This window comes from Lolium perenne, chromosome 6, assembly GCF_019359855.2.
Source record: "Lolium perenne isolate Kyuss_39 chromosome 6, Kyuss_2.0, whole genome shotgun sequence".
In the NCBI taxonomy this organism is placed as follows: domain Eukaryota; kingdom Viridiplantae; phylum Streptophyta; class Magnoliopsida; order Poales; family Poaceae; genus Lolium; species Lolium perenne.
This window is the reverse complement of record NC_067249.2, coordinates 93,362,529-93,375,828: the sequence shown is the minus strand read 5'-3', so window position 1 is coordinate 93,375,828 and position 13,300 is coordinate 93,362,529. Positions and strand designations below refer to the sequence as shown.

The 13,300-nt window shown below is 41.6% G+C and overlaps 1 protein-coding gene across 4 annotated transcripts; it reads left to right on the top strand.

The window, feature by feature from the left end:
• The first annotated feature begins 767 nt into the window (after window positions 1–767).
• Window positions 768–12,267, top strand: LOC127344921 (uncharacterized). 4 transcript variants are annotated; one of them, XM_071821909.1, is made up of 13 exons: window positions 768–971; window positions 1,036–1,242; window positions 1,446–1,530; window positions 3,100–3,175; window positions 3,648–3,824; window positions 4,538–4,643; window positions 5,531–5,640; window positions 5,747–5,836; window positions 5,965–6,045; window positions 6,863–7,672; window positions 10,869–11,023; window positions 11,126–11,554; window positions 11,724–12,267. In XM_071821909.1, the coding sequence occupies exons 1-11, from the start codon at window positions 812–814 to the stop codon at window positions 10,959–10,961; spliced, it is 1,995 nt and encodes a 664-aa protein (XP_071678010.1). In that variant the 5' UTR covers window positions 768–811; the 3' UTR covers window positions 10,962–11,023; window positions 11,126–11,554; window positions 11,724–12,267. The 4 variants fall into 4 exon arrangements, with proteins under 4 accessions (XP_071678010.1, XP_071678011.1, XP_071678012.1 ...); XM_071821910.1 differs by having other exon boundaries at window positions 11,729–12,266; XM_071821911.1 differs by lacking the exon at window positions 11,724–12,267 and having other exon boundaries at window positions 11,158–11,618.
• Window positions 12,268–13,300: the final 1,033 nt, after the last annotated feature.

Below are 13,300 nucleotides of genomic sequence, written 5' to 3'. Positions count from 1 at the left end.
AATTGCCTATTCACCCCCCCTCTAGGCGACATCTCGATCTTTCAGAGACGTATCAGTCACCATAGCTAATATGGCCTGGCCTAGATACGAAATCCAGTTATCGCGGTTTAAGCTCCGTGCGAGCTAGCAATCCTGGGAGCTCCTCGCTACCAAGCAGGTCAGAGGAAATCGGTGCACCGCACACCCAAAACTAGCTTCCGGGCCAAGCCCATATATAGTTGTTCGATTTTCTATCCCGGTTTTCAGTTTTCCGCCTAGATTTTTGGGTTTTTCACGTTTCATGGTTTTGTTTGGTTTTCAAAAAATGACTTATTATTTTACAAAATTTGAAGGTTTCTAATTCGAACATTTTTAATTTGAATAATTTCAAAATTTCTAAAAACAAAACTTTTTCCAAAATCTAAACATGTTTAAATTTGAACAATTTTCGAATATGAACATATTTTAAATCTTAAATCTGAACATTTTTTAGAATTGAAAAAACTCAAATTTATTACTCTTATATATCAATATTTTAAGAATATGAATAGTTTTAAATTTAAACAATTCTCAAAATTTAAAAAATTTAAATATGAAGAATTTTTAAATATGAAAAAGAAGAAAAAAGAAAAGGAAATGAAAAAAGAAAACAGAAAACAGAAAAGCAAACAAAAAGAAACGAAAAATGAAGACCTTGGCGGTGTATACGGTTCGCCAGCAATCCCAGCCTTTGGGCCCAGACAGTCAGCTTGGGTGGCCCGTTGAAGCCCGAAACTGAGTAAGGGAAGAAAAGCCCTCCCATTATCTTTCTCCCCCACTCTCAACTCCGGCGATGCTCCTCTTCTCCCGCCGCCCCTTCCCTTCACCCCGCCTCCCCATCCGCCGCCTCTTACGATGCCGCTGCACCTATTCCCCCGTCTCCTCCGCCCCGTACCACGAATCCTTCGCCCGTCGCATGGCCCTCGCTGGCATCCACCCCCACCACCGCATTGGTACTCGCTACAAGTGCCTTATTCTTCCAATCTTCTCCTACCTCATACCCCCTCTTTCTTGCAGCGGTTGGGGTCTCCGGCGGGCCGGACTCCATGGCGCTCTGCGTGCTCGCGGCGGCTTGGAAGAAGGCGGTGGAGAGGAAGTCCGAGGACAAGGGATCCGTCGCCCCGGGGTTCGTGGAAGGGCTCCTCGGGGTCGTGGTTGACCATGGGCTGCGGCTAGAGAGCGCCCAGGAGGCGCAGCTAGTGCGTGACCGGGTGCACGCAATGGGTAAGCTTATAACTTCTGTAAGTTAAATTCCTTAACTGAAGAAAGGGAAAAGAATAAAAACTAGTTCACAAAGAACCTGCATACATTGAAAATGAGCATGATGAGCCGGTGACACTTGGAGCCGGATTTTATTCCTTGGGCTGCATTTGCATAAGCCTTTAAATACGATTTTAGAATCTTGAGGTGTTACGATTTTGTTGTAGGTGTCATGTGTGAGATTGCTACATGTGAGTGGCCAAATGGGCGGCCAAATCTAGGGCATCTGCAAGAGGCCGCCCGTGAAATGAGGTATTTTCGTCTGCCTGTTTTTTGATATAAGAAATTTTTGAGCAGATGCAAACTCTGTGTGCTTGTGGTTATTTATATGTTTGAAACGTTGTAATTAGAGTTAGTTCCGCTATTGTTTCTTCGAACCCTCAACAGCGAGGGAGGGTCCCACCTGAAGTTCAATCCGATATTTTACTTTTCCATGTAATGTTTCGTGTTCTTTGCCAACGGCATGAGAGCTGTAAATATTCAGCACATCGGTACTGCTTTAGTATAAAACCCTATTGTTGGCCAGGTAGTCTTCAGTTGTGGCTTCTGCTAAGACACAATGTTTTTACTCAGCATTTCATTAGCTGTAACAGAATCACACAGTTTATTAAGGTAGTAACTAAAATTTCTTCAGCATCATTGTTATAGCGCTGTGGTGGCTAAATGGCTGTCTTCCTAACCCAGGTCACATGTGTCCTCTTGCCAAGAAAGCTTTGAAGTACTAAGGGTGTGTTTGGTAGGTCGGTTCACCACAGATTATCTTTCTCAGGTGAGACATGCTCACCCCATACAAGTTGTACTCAGATATTACCATGTGTTTGTTGGGTCGGGTACGTTCAGCCAAGCTGGGCCAAGAAGCTGTTTGGTGCCCAGCTCTGTGTTTAACCAGGCTGAGGTCCTATTTCTACACAAAGGCCCCTGGAAAGAAAACGAAAAAAGCAATCGAGTCCCTATACATAAAAAATCAAAAGCAATCGAGTCCCTGGCCGGCCGTGGCGGCGCTGGCCCGTGGCCGTGGTGGCGCTAGCCATTGGCCGTGGCCGGAGCTCGTCCGTATGGTGGCGGGGCTCATCGGTAGAGTGGCGGCGCAGGCCGGCGTCCGGGAGGCGGCGAGCAGGCGTCGCGCAGGGGAGGCAGTGCAGGCCGGCGTCGGGAGTCCTCGCGCGGGCGCTCAGGCGTCGCGCAGGGGAGGCGATGTAGGCCGGCGTCGGGAGGCGGCGCGCCGGCGCCTAGGTCGGCGTCGGGAGGCGGCGCGCCGGCGCCTAGGTCGGCGTCGGGAGGAGGCGCGCAGGGGAGGATTCGGGGGAGGCGCGCAGGGGAGGATTCGGGGGAGAGCGTTCCAGGGGGGAAATGAAGGGGAGAGCGCACGACCCCTGTTGGATTCGGCCCGGTGCGGGGCGTGGGGGGGTTTTTTCGGGCGAGGTCAGCCCTGCCCACCTGCGAAGCTCGATCTGAGCTTCTCTACCGGGCAGGGCTGAGAGCTCATTTTCGTGCGAGGTGGGCACTGCCCAGTTCGACCGACCCGACCTAACAAACACTGGATGGCCCAAAATTCTCAGTTGGGAGGAGATTTTCTGGGTAGAACCGACCTACCAAACACACCCTAAAGAGTGACATGTTGCACACTGACCATTAAAATATGTAAATCTGTTAGTATACTGACGTGATGGAGATGATTGCTGTGTTCTTTGTGGAATATTCACCTATATTTACCTAGTGTAGTGTGTGCCCTTTTGCTTCTCTGTGCCAGTTTATCAGCAAATGCTGAACATCTTACTCCGTTTTAATAAAGCCTCATGTAACATGTTTTTATAATTTCAGGTACCAAAAACTATTGGACATTTGTATAAAGCAACAAATAGGAGTCTTACTTATTGCACATCACTCTGATGACCAGGTCTGTTGAAATGAAGATGTGTTCATTTTTTGTTTGGATGGGGAAGATGTACACATTCACAAGGAACTACTTCTTAGTATTAACGAACATCAAACTCAATGACACTTGTTGATATAGTTCAATGTGCACAACAATTTCGGAATTTCCTCTTATGCTAGTACAATTCGTGTTAGAGTTTGTATATAGTGAACTAGAGTTGCTATTGTGCATTCATGTACTGCTGTATCTTGATCTTGATTTGCACACTTAATTTCCGACTTAAATTTGCATGGATATTTGATTGAATGGATGAATGGTTTGGAGCCAACACACAATAGTCCTTCAGTTTTATAGTTTAACATCGTTTTGCTGTCTGAAGATCAATAAGTCTCATGTATGATTTCATCTTTATGTTTTTATGATCTATACTTGTCATTCGTTGCCACTGCAGATTATATAATTCTGTCTGAATGAATTCATCTTCTAACTGCAGGCAGAGCTCTTTGTTTTGAGATTATCTCGCAACAGCGGAGTTTTGGGTCTTGCTGGCACAGCCTTTGCCTCCCAATTGTTTGCACCTAATTTGAAATATGATGGACATAATTTTTGTCGTTACGGAATCCTTCTTGTTCGGCCCATGCTCGAATTTTCGAAAAATGACATGTATAAGGTAAGCTTTTGATCTCATCTCATGTTTTTGGAATCAGCAATTCATTTAACCAGAGTCAATAAATTTGTATAAAGAAGGTCCAATTCATATTCTTACTGTAACTAAGGATGCGATGACACTTAAGCTAAACAACCTTTTATCATGTGATCACATTTCAAAATCAATGAATTTCATTATATTTGAAGTTGATAAGTTGATGAAGCTTTTCACATGCCATTGGACAGATTGAAAAGTTCTAGATATCTTCACATGTCATATATATTTAAGACTTTGTTGACCACTTGTGCAAATTTAGGAGGTTTAGATGTGAAGTTTACCAACTCAAGTAACACAAAAGCACAATTTTTTTCGCGAAAATGCAAAAAGCTTTGTGTTTCGATGCATTGATAGAAAAGAGAGGGTTATTCAGATAGGTCAGGCTCAAATTTTCATCTTTAGATAGACATTTTACCCAGCCTTTCATTTCCAGAGTTCATCTAGTCAGCCTATCTTGACTGAGTTGTATTGTTAGTTTGTTACACATATTACTGACAACATCCTAAGGAGAATCAAGGCTTGATAATATGTGTGGGGACTAAAGCTTTCTCTTCAATGTTGGGCATAAAGCTTTTTTTAGGAAAAACATGGATGTGCATCTCAAGTGATTTGAGCTGTCAGTTGTTTTATATAGCAATTTTATGTGGTGTTACTAATGTGTAAATCATTCTCCACAGATATGTCAAGGAAGTAATCATTTGTGGGTTGAAGATCCAACAAATAATAGTATGCAGTATGCTAGGAACCGAATTCGGGCATCTTTGAGATGTTTATCCCCAGATGGTTTGCAATTGCGTTTATGCTGCCACTCTTGTTTCGTTTTTATAGTCCATGTCTTTTGTTTTGATGATCCTCTGTTTCTATTTTATTTCAAAATGACATGTCGTGTGAGGAAAATGCTTGTCATGAGATGTACATCTCATTTTTGTAACAATCAACTATATGATCAACTCACGCTGCCCACAAACATTTGATAAATGGAGTTTGGCCGAGCATTTGTAGTTTCTTACAATTTAGACTTGGTAAATTCCATCTGAGTTTTGAGTCTTATGTTTCCGCACAACTAATTATGATTAACTAATGCTTGGTTAATGGAACAAACTTGGCCCATTGCTCATCCACAATTTTGTAACCCCCTTGAATAGTTGAATAATAACGCTCACTGAATGGAGTTGCATTATCTCCTTGAAATCAGGATAAAATTCAAAATTATTTTATGTCTCTTGCCTGGGTCCGATTCTACTCCGAACAATAAATCAAAATACTTAATAGTGAAGCGTGTCCGCATCTCGGTGACACAATGGAATCTAACTAGGAGAACAGACTACTTAAGCTAATCTTGCTCGTTTAAGGTGGTTATAGAATATGTTGGTCAAACAACAGCATAATTAGCTCAATGTGAGTTAGAGCTAGAGTTAGTGGGAATTATAGGGGATGGAGTAGAGTTATTTATCAGAAGCATAAAAGGAAAAAAGGGTCCAAGATGCTTCAAATTTCAGAACGCCTGAAGTTGCGAGCAGAGTTAGAAAGGCTTAGTGGCTTACATGACTAACATCAAGATCCACCACTAGTGCCCGATCTATCTGCTTGCAGACATGTTTCACATATGCCTTATTATAGAAATGCAAAGATATTCATTTATCTGACAAGTGCCTTTTTTTTATCTTCAGGTGCCTTTCAATCAGAACTTCAGAAACTGATCTATGCATGCCGGTTGACACGAGTGTGTGTCAGCAATGCCTGCAATATGGCCATCAAGCAGTCTGTCACAATAACCGAGGTTTGCGCTTCTTCTGTACTTGAATTTGAAGTCTCCTAGTACCTTCTGATTGGTAACTTCATTAGACTCACTATTTTCCCCTTAACATTCTTTTGTTGTGTTGCAGTACGGGTACGCTGTCATTGACCTTAAAAAACTTGACCCACAAAATGTTGATGATCTTTCTCTTTCACAATATTTGGCATGCGTATTACAGGTACATGTTAGATTCATCATGGTTTCTTTGTATTTAGTTCTAACATGTACCATCTAAATGTTATCATTAAAGTTTTTCATTGGTCAGATTGTTTGTGGGATGGGATACTAATATTCAGTTATTTGTAGTTTGTTTCACAGAGGCACAGGCCGATCCGTGGAAGAGCTACTCGATTGTTCATGGACTACATTCGTAATACACCTTGCAAGGTTCTTTCTTACTTATTTCAGTATCGTCTTGCAAACTTTTGCTGTGAGCCACATGTGTTGATTTTTACCTTGTGTTGTTAAATGAATCAAGTTTAAAACAATAATTGCTAAAGAAGCACATATGCATTGTCAAGAAAGGGTTGGCCATCAAGTAGGAAAGTTTATTTTCAGCTGCTGTTTTTGGTGTGAACCAGGAAGGGTGAGTTGAGACTTGTAAAAGAAGTGAGCTGGGCTTGGTTCGTGGCTTCGTGCATAGTCTCCCTTTAAAAAAACACTTGAGACTTGTGATCCTGGCTTGACCATCCTATTATATATCTAAGAATTTGTAAATTGTAACATCCTAATTTTGTCTGTTATAAACTTTTGAGAAATAAAACCTCTCAAGAAAATTGCTGTGTTACATTTGAATAAATAAGCTTAACTTGGTGTTTTAGAATTTGGCTTTAATTTGAATTAAATCAAACTTGAATTAAATATTTGGTTTTTGAATTTTAGGGGTGAAGTGTCTCTCCCCCTCTCGGGTAGAAGTATATTTTGACTCGGGACTTCACCCCTAAAATTGAAAAACTAAATATTTAATTCAAATAAGGTTTTAGTTTTTAAAAATTGAGAAAATAGGGATGTTACATGATTTAATCGAAGTTCCAATATTTTCTAACAAAACGAAATATGCAGCGGTACACAATGTGTAATATATTCTCTTTGAAATACTATTGGGCTCTGTGTGTATTTGTGCCTCTCTGGTGCGTAATTAATACGCCTTGCTATCATAAGAAGACCCTGTCCATTCATCAATTAATACTTTAATCTCATGCAGGGTGCCCTTACTGTAGCTGGTTGTTACATTTGCACTTTTCCAAGGTCTAAAAGTACAAAAATACTAGTCTGTTGCTCTGCTGACTTGCTGGAGTCATTTTCTGGTGAGATGTCCTACAAGTGTTCCTATGAAGAACAGCCACCACCGGTACCTGAAATTGATCATGTAGCACTTGAAGCACGCTTATACTCTAACCAATTTCTACAGTGCTCAAGCATACCTTTTTTGAGTCATGAATCCTCTACTGATGTTCTGAATAGAGCAAAGGATCTCAATATTATAGGTGATTTTTCGTTAGAAAAGCTCCTCAACCTGCAAACAGAAGAACATCAGAAATTTATAAGAACAACAGAACATAAATATGAGGAGCAATACTTGGAGAAAACAAGCTTTCCTGATGTGAAAGTTCTTTGTCTCTGGCCTGGCGAAACATGTCACTTTATGAGCAGGTTCTTGATTACATGGAATACTTTGGAATCTGTTCCAAATGGAATATGTTCATATGACAGTCAAAAAGGGATATGCCAGCATTGTGCAGTGAATCAAGATGGAAGTCTCGCAGTTCGTCACATGTTTGATACCGATTGGTTGTTCCTTGCTGAAGTTTCTAGAATTGGCTCAGTGGAGGAGAACCAGAATGTCTCAAAAGTTTCCAGTGAGAAATTAAAGGACGATGAGCTCCTGAATCACTCTAATTATTTGCAATTATCAGCAACGGAAGCTCTTGAGGTCCTGAGATCTATTCCAGCTTCTGCAAGACGAACACTGCCAGTGCTGACCAATTCTCAAGGTGACATATTGAGCATACCAGTAAGTGTCCGCTCGTATCCAAAAACTTTATTTGTCTCCCTGCCTGTAGTTTCGACTTATTTCAAGATGTTCTATATTTTAAAAAGTTGTCTTATTTATCTATCCTTTTGATGCAGCTAGAATATATGACATATTAACTAATGCATGGCAAGCGAGACAAATTATTGCCTTTATAATGGAATGTTGACAACTAATGACTTGACCTGAAAAGAGCAGCTGATTTTAAGATTTTGTGAAATTCCAGATGCTTGAATTTGAGCGTATTGAAATTTTGTGTATTAGAGGTAATCATAAAATAAGATAAGAATTGGCCACGTTTCTCAAAATTGGCCAGAGCACAAAATCCTTACTGATTCCCAGCATATAATATTATTCTGCCATCTATTACCGTGAGTAAAACTAATAGAAAAATCAGTAGCCTCACGATTCAGTAGGCCAGTAGATGATTCACACATGTGCATAGGGAATGTGGTAACAGGGTAAAAACGTTTTCCCTTCAAAGCTAAGAGATTTTCTGTTAGCTAAGGCAAAAGGTAGTCAATCTAGAAGGCATGCACATGAAATGATGATGTAGACCACATGAAATGATGAACATAATAGTACATCAGTAAGAGAAAACATACCAAGCCTACTCCTAAGAGAAAACATACCAAGCCTACTCCTCGTCCATCAATGTATTCCACATTGTCTCTCTTTTTCGCCGCTTCTTCCGTCCAGTTCCTCATCAACGGCCTTGATGACGTCAATGGTGAACCAATTGGGCGCACTTTCTTATAGTAAATATACTGCATATGTTGGTACAATAGTTATACGTCTTTATACATTGCTGGATTTTTTTAAAGATAATGTACGTGGTGAGGAGAAATATACCTGCAGCAGGGCTAGGTTACCCTAGAGCCATTGCACCATCTCATGTCCACTTCCCAATTTTTTTATATTATTAATCAAAAAAGCACGTGTGAAACAACTGAAGTTCAATTTGTTTATCTGTTTCGCGTACTTAACAATTGCCCAGTACTCCAACGCAACTGTTGCGGTGGACTTTGGTGCAAGAACTGTACCAAGGGCCACAAGAACAGCTCTGCGAAGGAAGTCACCGTCGGCTAATCCGCTCTTGATGGCGTCCGCGATCAATCCATCAATACTCAGACTTCCGGAGGACTTGTTCAGAAAATGAGATTGTACCTCATTCATAGCAAATTCCCCATCCTCAAAAAGGATGGTGTCAATATCCAGTCCATCTACTGATTTGTCTTTCAGACCAAAAATTTCCCCCACGTCGACTCCTTTTACAGTAATCGCGGGTTGATATTTTCTTGCAAATTGATTTTTTCGGACTCTGCATCAAATGTCCACGAAGGTCTATCCTGACCCACATGATTAAGACATTTGATGCAGAGTCTGAAAAATTCAATTTGCAAGAAGACCAACCCGCGATTACTGTAAAAGGAGTCGACGTGGAGGAGATTTTTGGTCTGAAAGACAAATGACCATCCTTTTTGAGGATGGGGAATTTGCTATGAATGAGGTACCATCTCATTTTTTGAACAAGTCCTCCGAAAGTCTGAGTATTGATGGATTGATCGCGGACGCCATCAAGAGCGGATTAGCTGACGATGACTTCCTTCGCAGAGCTGTTCTTGTGGCCCTTGGTACAGTTCTTGCACCAAAGTCCACCTCAACAGTTCCGTTGAAGTACTGAACAATTGTTAAGTACGTGAAACGTATGAAGAAATTGAACTTCAATTGTTTCACACGTGCTTTTTTGATTAATAATATAAAGAAACTGGGAAGTGGACATGAGATGGTGCAATGGCCCTGCGGCAACCTAGCCCTGCTGCAGGTATATTTCTCCTCACCACGTCCATTTTTTAAAAAATCTAGCAATGTATAAAGGCGTATAACTGTTGTACCAACATATGCACTATATTTTCTATAAGAAAGTGCGCCCAATTGGTTCACCATTGACGTCATCAAGGCCGTTGATGAGGAACTGGATGGAAGAAGCGGCGAAAAAGAGAGACAATGTGGAATAAATTGATGGACGAGGAGTAGGCTTGGTATGTTTTCTCTTACTGATGTACTATTATGCTCATCATTTCATGTGGGCTACATCATCATTTCATGTGCATGCCTTCTAGATTGACGACGACATATCTTCTCTCCCTTCCAACTCAAATCCGACGTGGTATCTCCAATTTCAGGATGGCTTCAACCAACAGCCATTTTACGTTCCCTTACAGTTCGTTTGGATGTTTACTTTGAGCCTAGATATTAGACATTCGGGAGGTGTGAGTCCCGAATCTCAGCTGTTTGGCAGGTCTGTGTATTGAAGCCTGGCATTCGGGCTCGATATCTAGGAACCGGTCCAACGGCAGAAAAAGAGCAGAGCAAATGTCGAGGGGTTAGCGTAGACATCGCTGTGTATTCGGTCTGTACCGCTTCGACACATACTGAGCGACATCTCTCCTCTCTCCGCTCGCAAAGCTCGCACATGGAAACCTAGCGGCGGTGGTACAGGTACTCCGGCCTCTCACCCTCTTTCTGCGGCTTGGAACGGTGCCGTCATCGTTCGCCCCTCTTTCCCAATCCGCGCGGTGGATGGTGGTTCCGTGCCAGCGCCCAACGAGGCTTCTTCTTCTCGGCATGGCGGGAAGCTGGGCACATCCTCGTGCAGTTCCGCATGATGTCCATCACCAACGCCATCAACCTGGTGTTCAGCATGGCAAGCTCCAACGTGATAATCCTTGCTGTGATCAGCTACCACTACTTCACGAAACGCACCCGACATATACAGTACTAGGATTTAGCTTAAACCAAATTGAGCTACTACCTCTGGCCTTAAATACTTAAACGCAGATTTAGATAAAAATAAGGACTGAATATTGCGTACATTGTATAATGATTGAAACTCGTAGAACTGCAATTCATCATTTTTACCATCCAAACAACATTTGTCACTGAACTTCAATATTTAGTCAGGTTCCAAATATCTAACACATCCAAACAGAAATATTGGCATTCGCTCTCAATATCAATATCTTAGGTATTAGATATTCAACCCAATACAATGCCAAGCCCTCCAATGCAAATATCCAAACGAAGCATTAGTAAATGGTGCATTCATGATTTCATGGGTTAATTTCTGTCAGAGAAGCTTTACTACCCTTGTGCTAAGATTCTTCTTTTTTATTAGAGTGTTGGCTTCCGGTGCTGTCCTAGCCTATCAATCGAAGCCGTATTTCATCCAAGAGTACCACTTGGTGGGGGATACACTTCATATTTATGATGGCTCGATCTTTATTTGTGGCAAAAAAGAAATGTCAAGCACAGTGAGATATATAACTGCCGGTAATACCCTTTCAGAAATATTGTTTGACCATTTCTCTCACCCGGTCCATCATATGTGCACTTATTCGAACCTTGATACATTGTCTTGTCAATGTTTTTCAGGTGCTAAATGACTACTGTCTGAACCTTGGCAGTTGGCACTGAGAATGCTAAATGTTTAGTTTTCGGACGCCACAATATTGTGCAAACGGATGTGGAACTTGCTAAAGAGCAAATGCCTGTTGATATGCCACAGGAAGGCCATCTTTTGCTCGATGGTTGTAACTTGTGCATGGCATCAAGATTAGGTACAAACACATGCTGACAAGTCTTCCCAAAAAACTTTGCTACGCCTTTTCCTGGCCAGAAGGTGTTTGGGAAAGCTTCTAAATCTAGGGTTCAATGCCCACAAAAATCCCCGGATAGTAAAGAACTGATTGTAGGGAAAGCTAGGATTTCACTTGATGTTGAATCAATCATCAGAATAAGTATTAGGCCAAAAATTAGGATACATTCAGGATGATATCCGGTTGCGGTGATGAACAATCAGAGGTGAAGTTGCTCCTGATGCGCTTGTAAATATTTATCTCTTCAATATAGTTTAATACATTATTGATGGCTCCCTTGTAGTTTGTTTTCACGTAAATACAGTGCATTTGAATCAGACAAACATTACTAGGGTGATGAAGCTTGTAATCTGACGGTCCGTCCGCGGATGTAGGTCAGGTATCTGTGGGGCAAGGCTTGTGGTTGTGGATGCTAGGTGTTCGGGATGAGGCCGCAATGAAGTCAGGGCATCTGGCTTTGCGAACTGGCAGGTGGCGTACAGGCCAGTCAAATGTCAAGATAATTGGAAAAGGTTAAGCTATGAAAAATTGCTGAGTTATTAGCCATAATTTACTCTACTAAAATGTGGTCACCAAAACAGCTGCAGTTTTCTGCTTTTGTTAAATAATACATTTTTATTAATTTCCAGGAATATGACGTGTTTTTGAATTTTTTTTGAAATTAGGATCCAATCGGTCATGTTGTGGCCGATTGGGCCCAAACGGCCGAGTTGTGGCCGACCACGGAAGTCCCATCAATAGGCCTGTAACTTGATGGCAGTGGACCACATGTAGCTCTGGCTTAGGACCTACTACCTTGCAATGCACTACTATGTGTAGCGCTCTCTGGTGATGGGTTGGTGGTGATGCATGCATAACGATGATGATGGTTGTATGTTTTGAAGTAACTAGGATTTGATGAACGCTTATGACAAGGCATGTATGTTATGTGAGGTGCTATATACTAACCTCTTACATGATGACGAACTTGTGGTGGTAGGATTACACCCTTTTGATGTGGTGGTAGGATGACACCATATTAGCTGGTGTGATCGTTAGTACCAACACACTAGCTGGTAGATTAAACTTGTAATGTTTTTTCCTATATGATCATGCATGCTTCTTTTGCTTAGTTTGTGCTTTGAACATTTTTTTGCAGTTGTCTATTTGTTATGTTTCATATGTTCTTTTGATAGAAATACAATTCGTACATGGTGTACTACACACTGGCGTAGCTATGAAGCATTCAGGGGGGCACCCCCCACCTTGTTGCCAATTCTGAAGATTTTTTTCCCACAAGGTCTAGAACTGGAAAATTTGAGCAATTTGCCCCAACAGAATTAGTTCTTCTGTTTTGCCCCCCTCCCCCCGCTGGTACTACATGAGAGTTTCAGGAGTCTACAAGTCATGGGAGGACGTTAGGCCACAAGTGATGGGTTGCGAGCACAACCTCCACAAAGGGTATAAGACTAGAGAGGAGTCAGAAAAGGCTTACTTCGAGTTCTTATCGCAATAGTGTGGCTACTATGTCGCTTCGAAGATCGCACGTAATGCCGCTCAGAAGACCACAGTTCATGGCTCTCCTTGCATCGCATGTCATGGTAAATGTAGTAGGTTGAAGGACTTCTGAAAGTGCATGGAGCCCCCAAGTGTGGTTTTGGTAATTAATGACAATCCCTATGGACTAATGTTTGCATTGAGTTATATTTGTAGGAGTTATCCACATGCAATGCTTGAACCATATGTTGGCTTCAAGATTGCAGTAAGAAGCAAATGAAGAAGATCAAGTGTCAAGTATGTCTTGAAGATGAAGATGAAGTGAGCCCTCAAGTTTAACTTCAAGACATCAACGATGAAGAATAAACAAATGAAGTGCAAGTTCAAGATGCGCCATCTCGAAGAGATCATTTGTTTGAATCTTGCCATCCATATGGTGTTCATGGATATGTGAAGTTGCGCCGAAGAAGAAGCT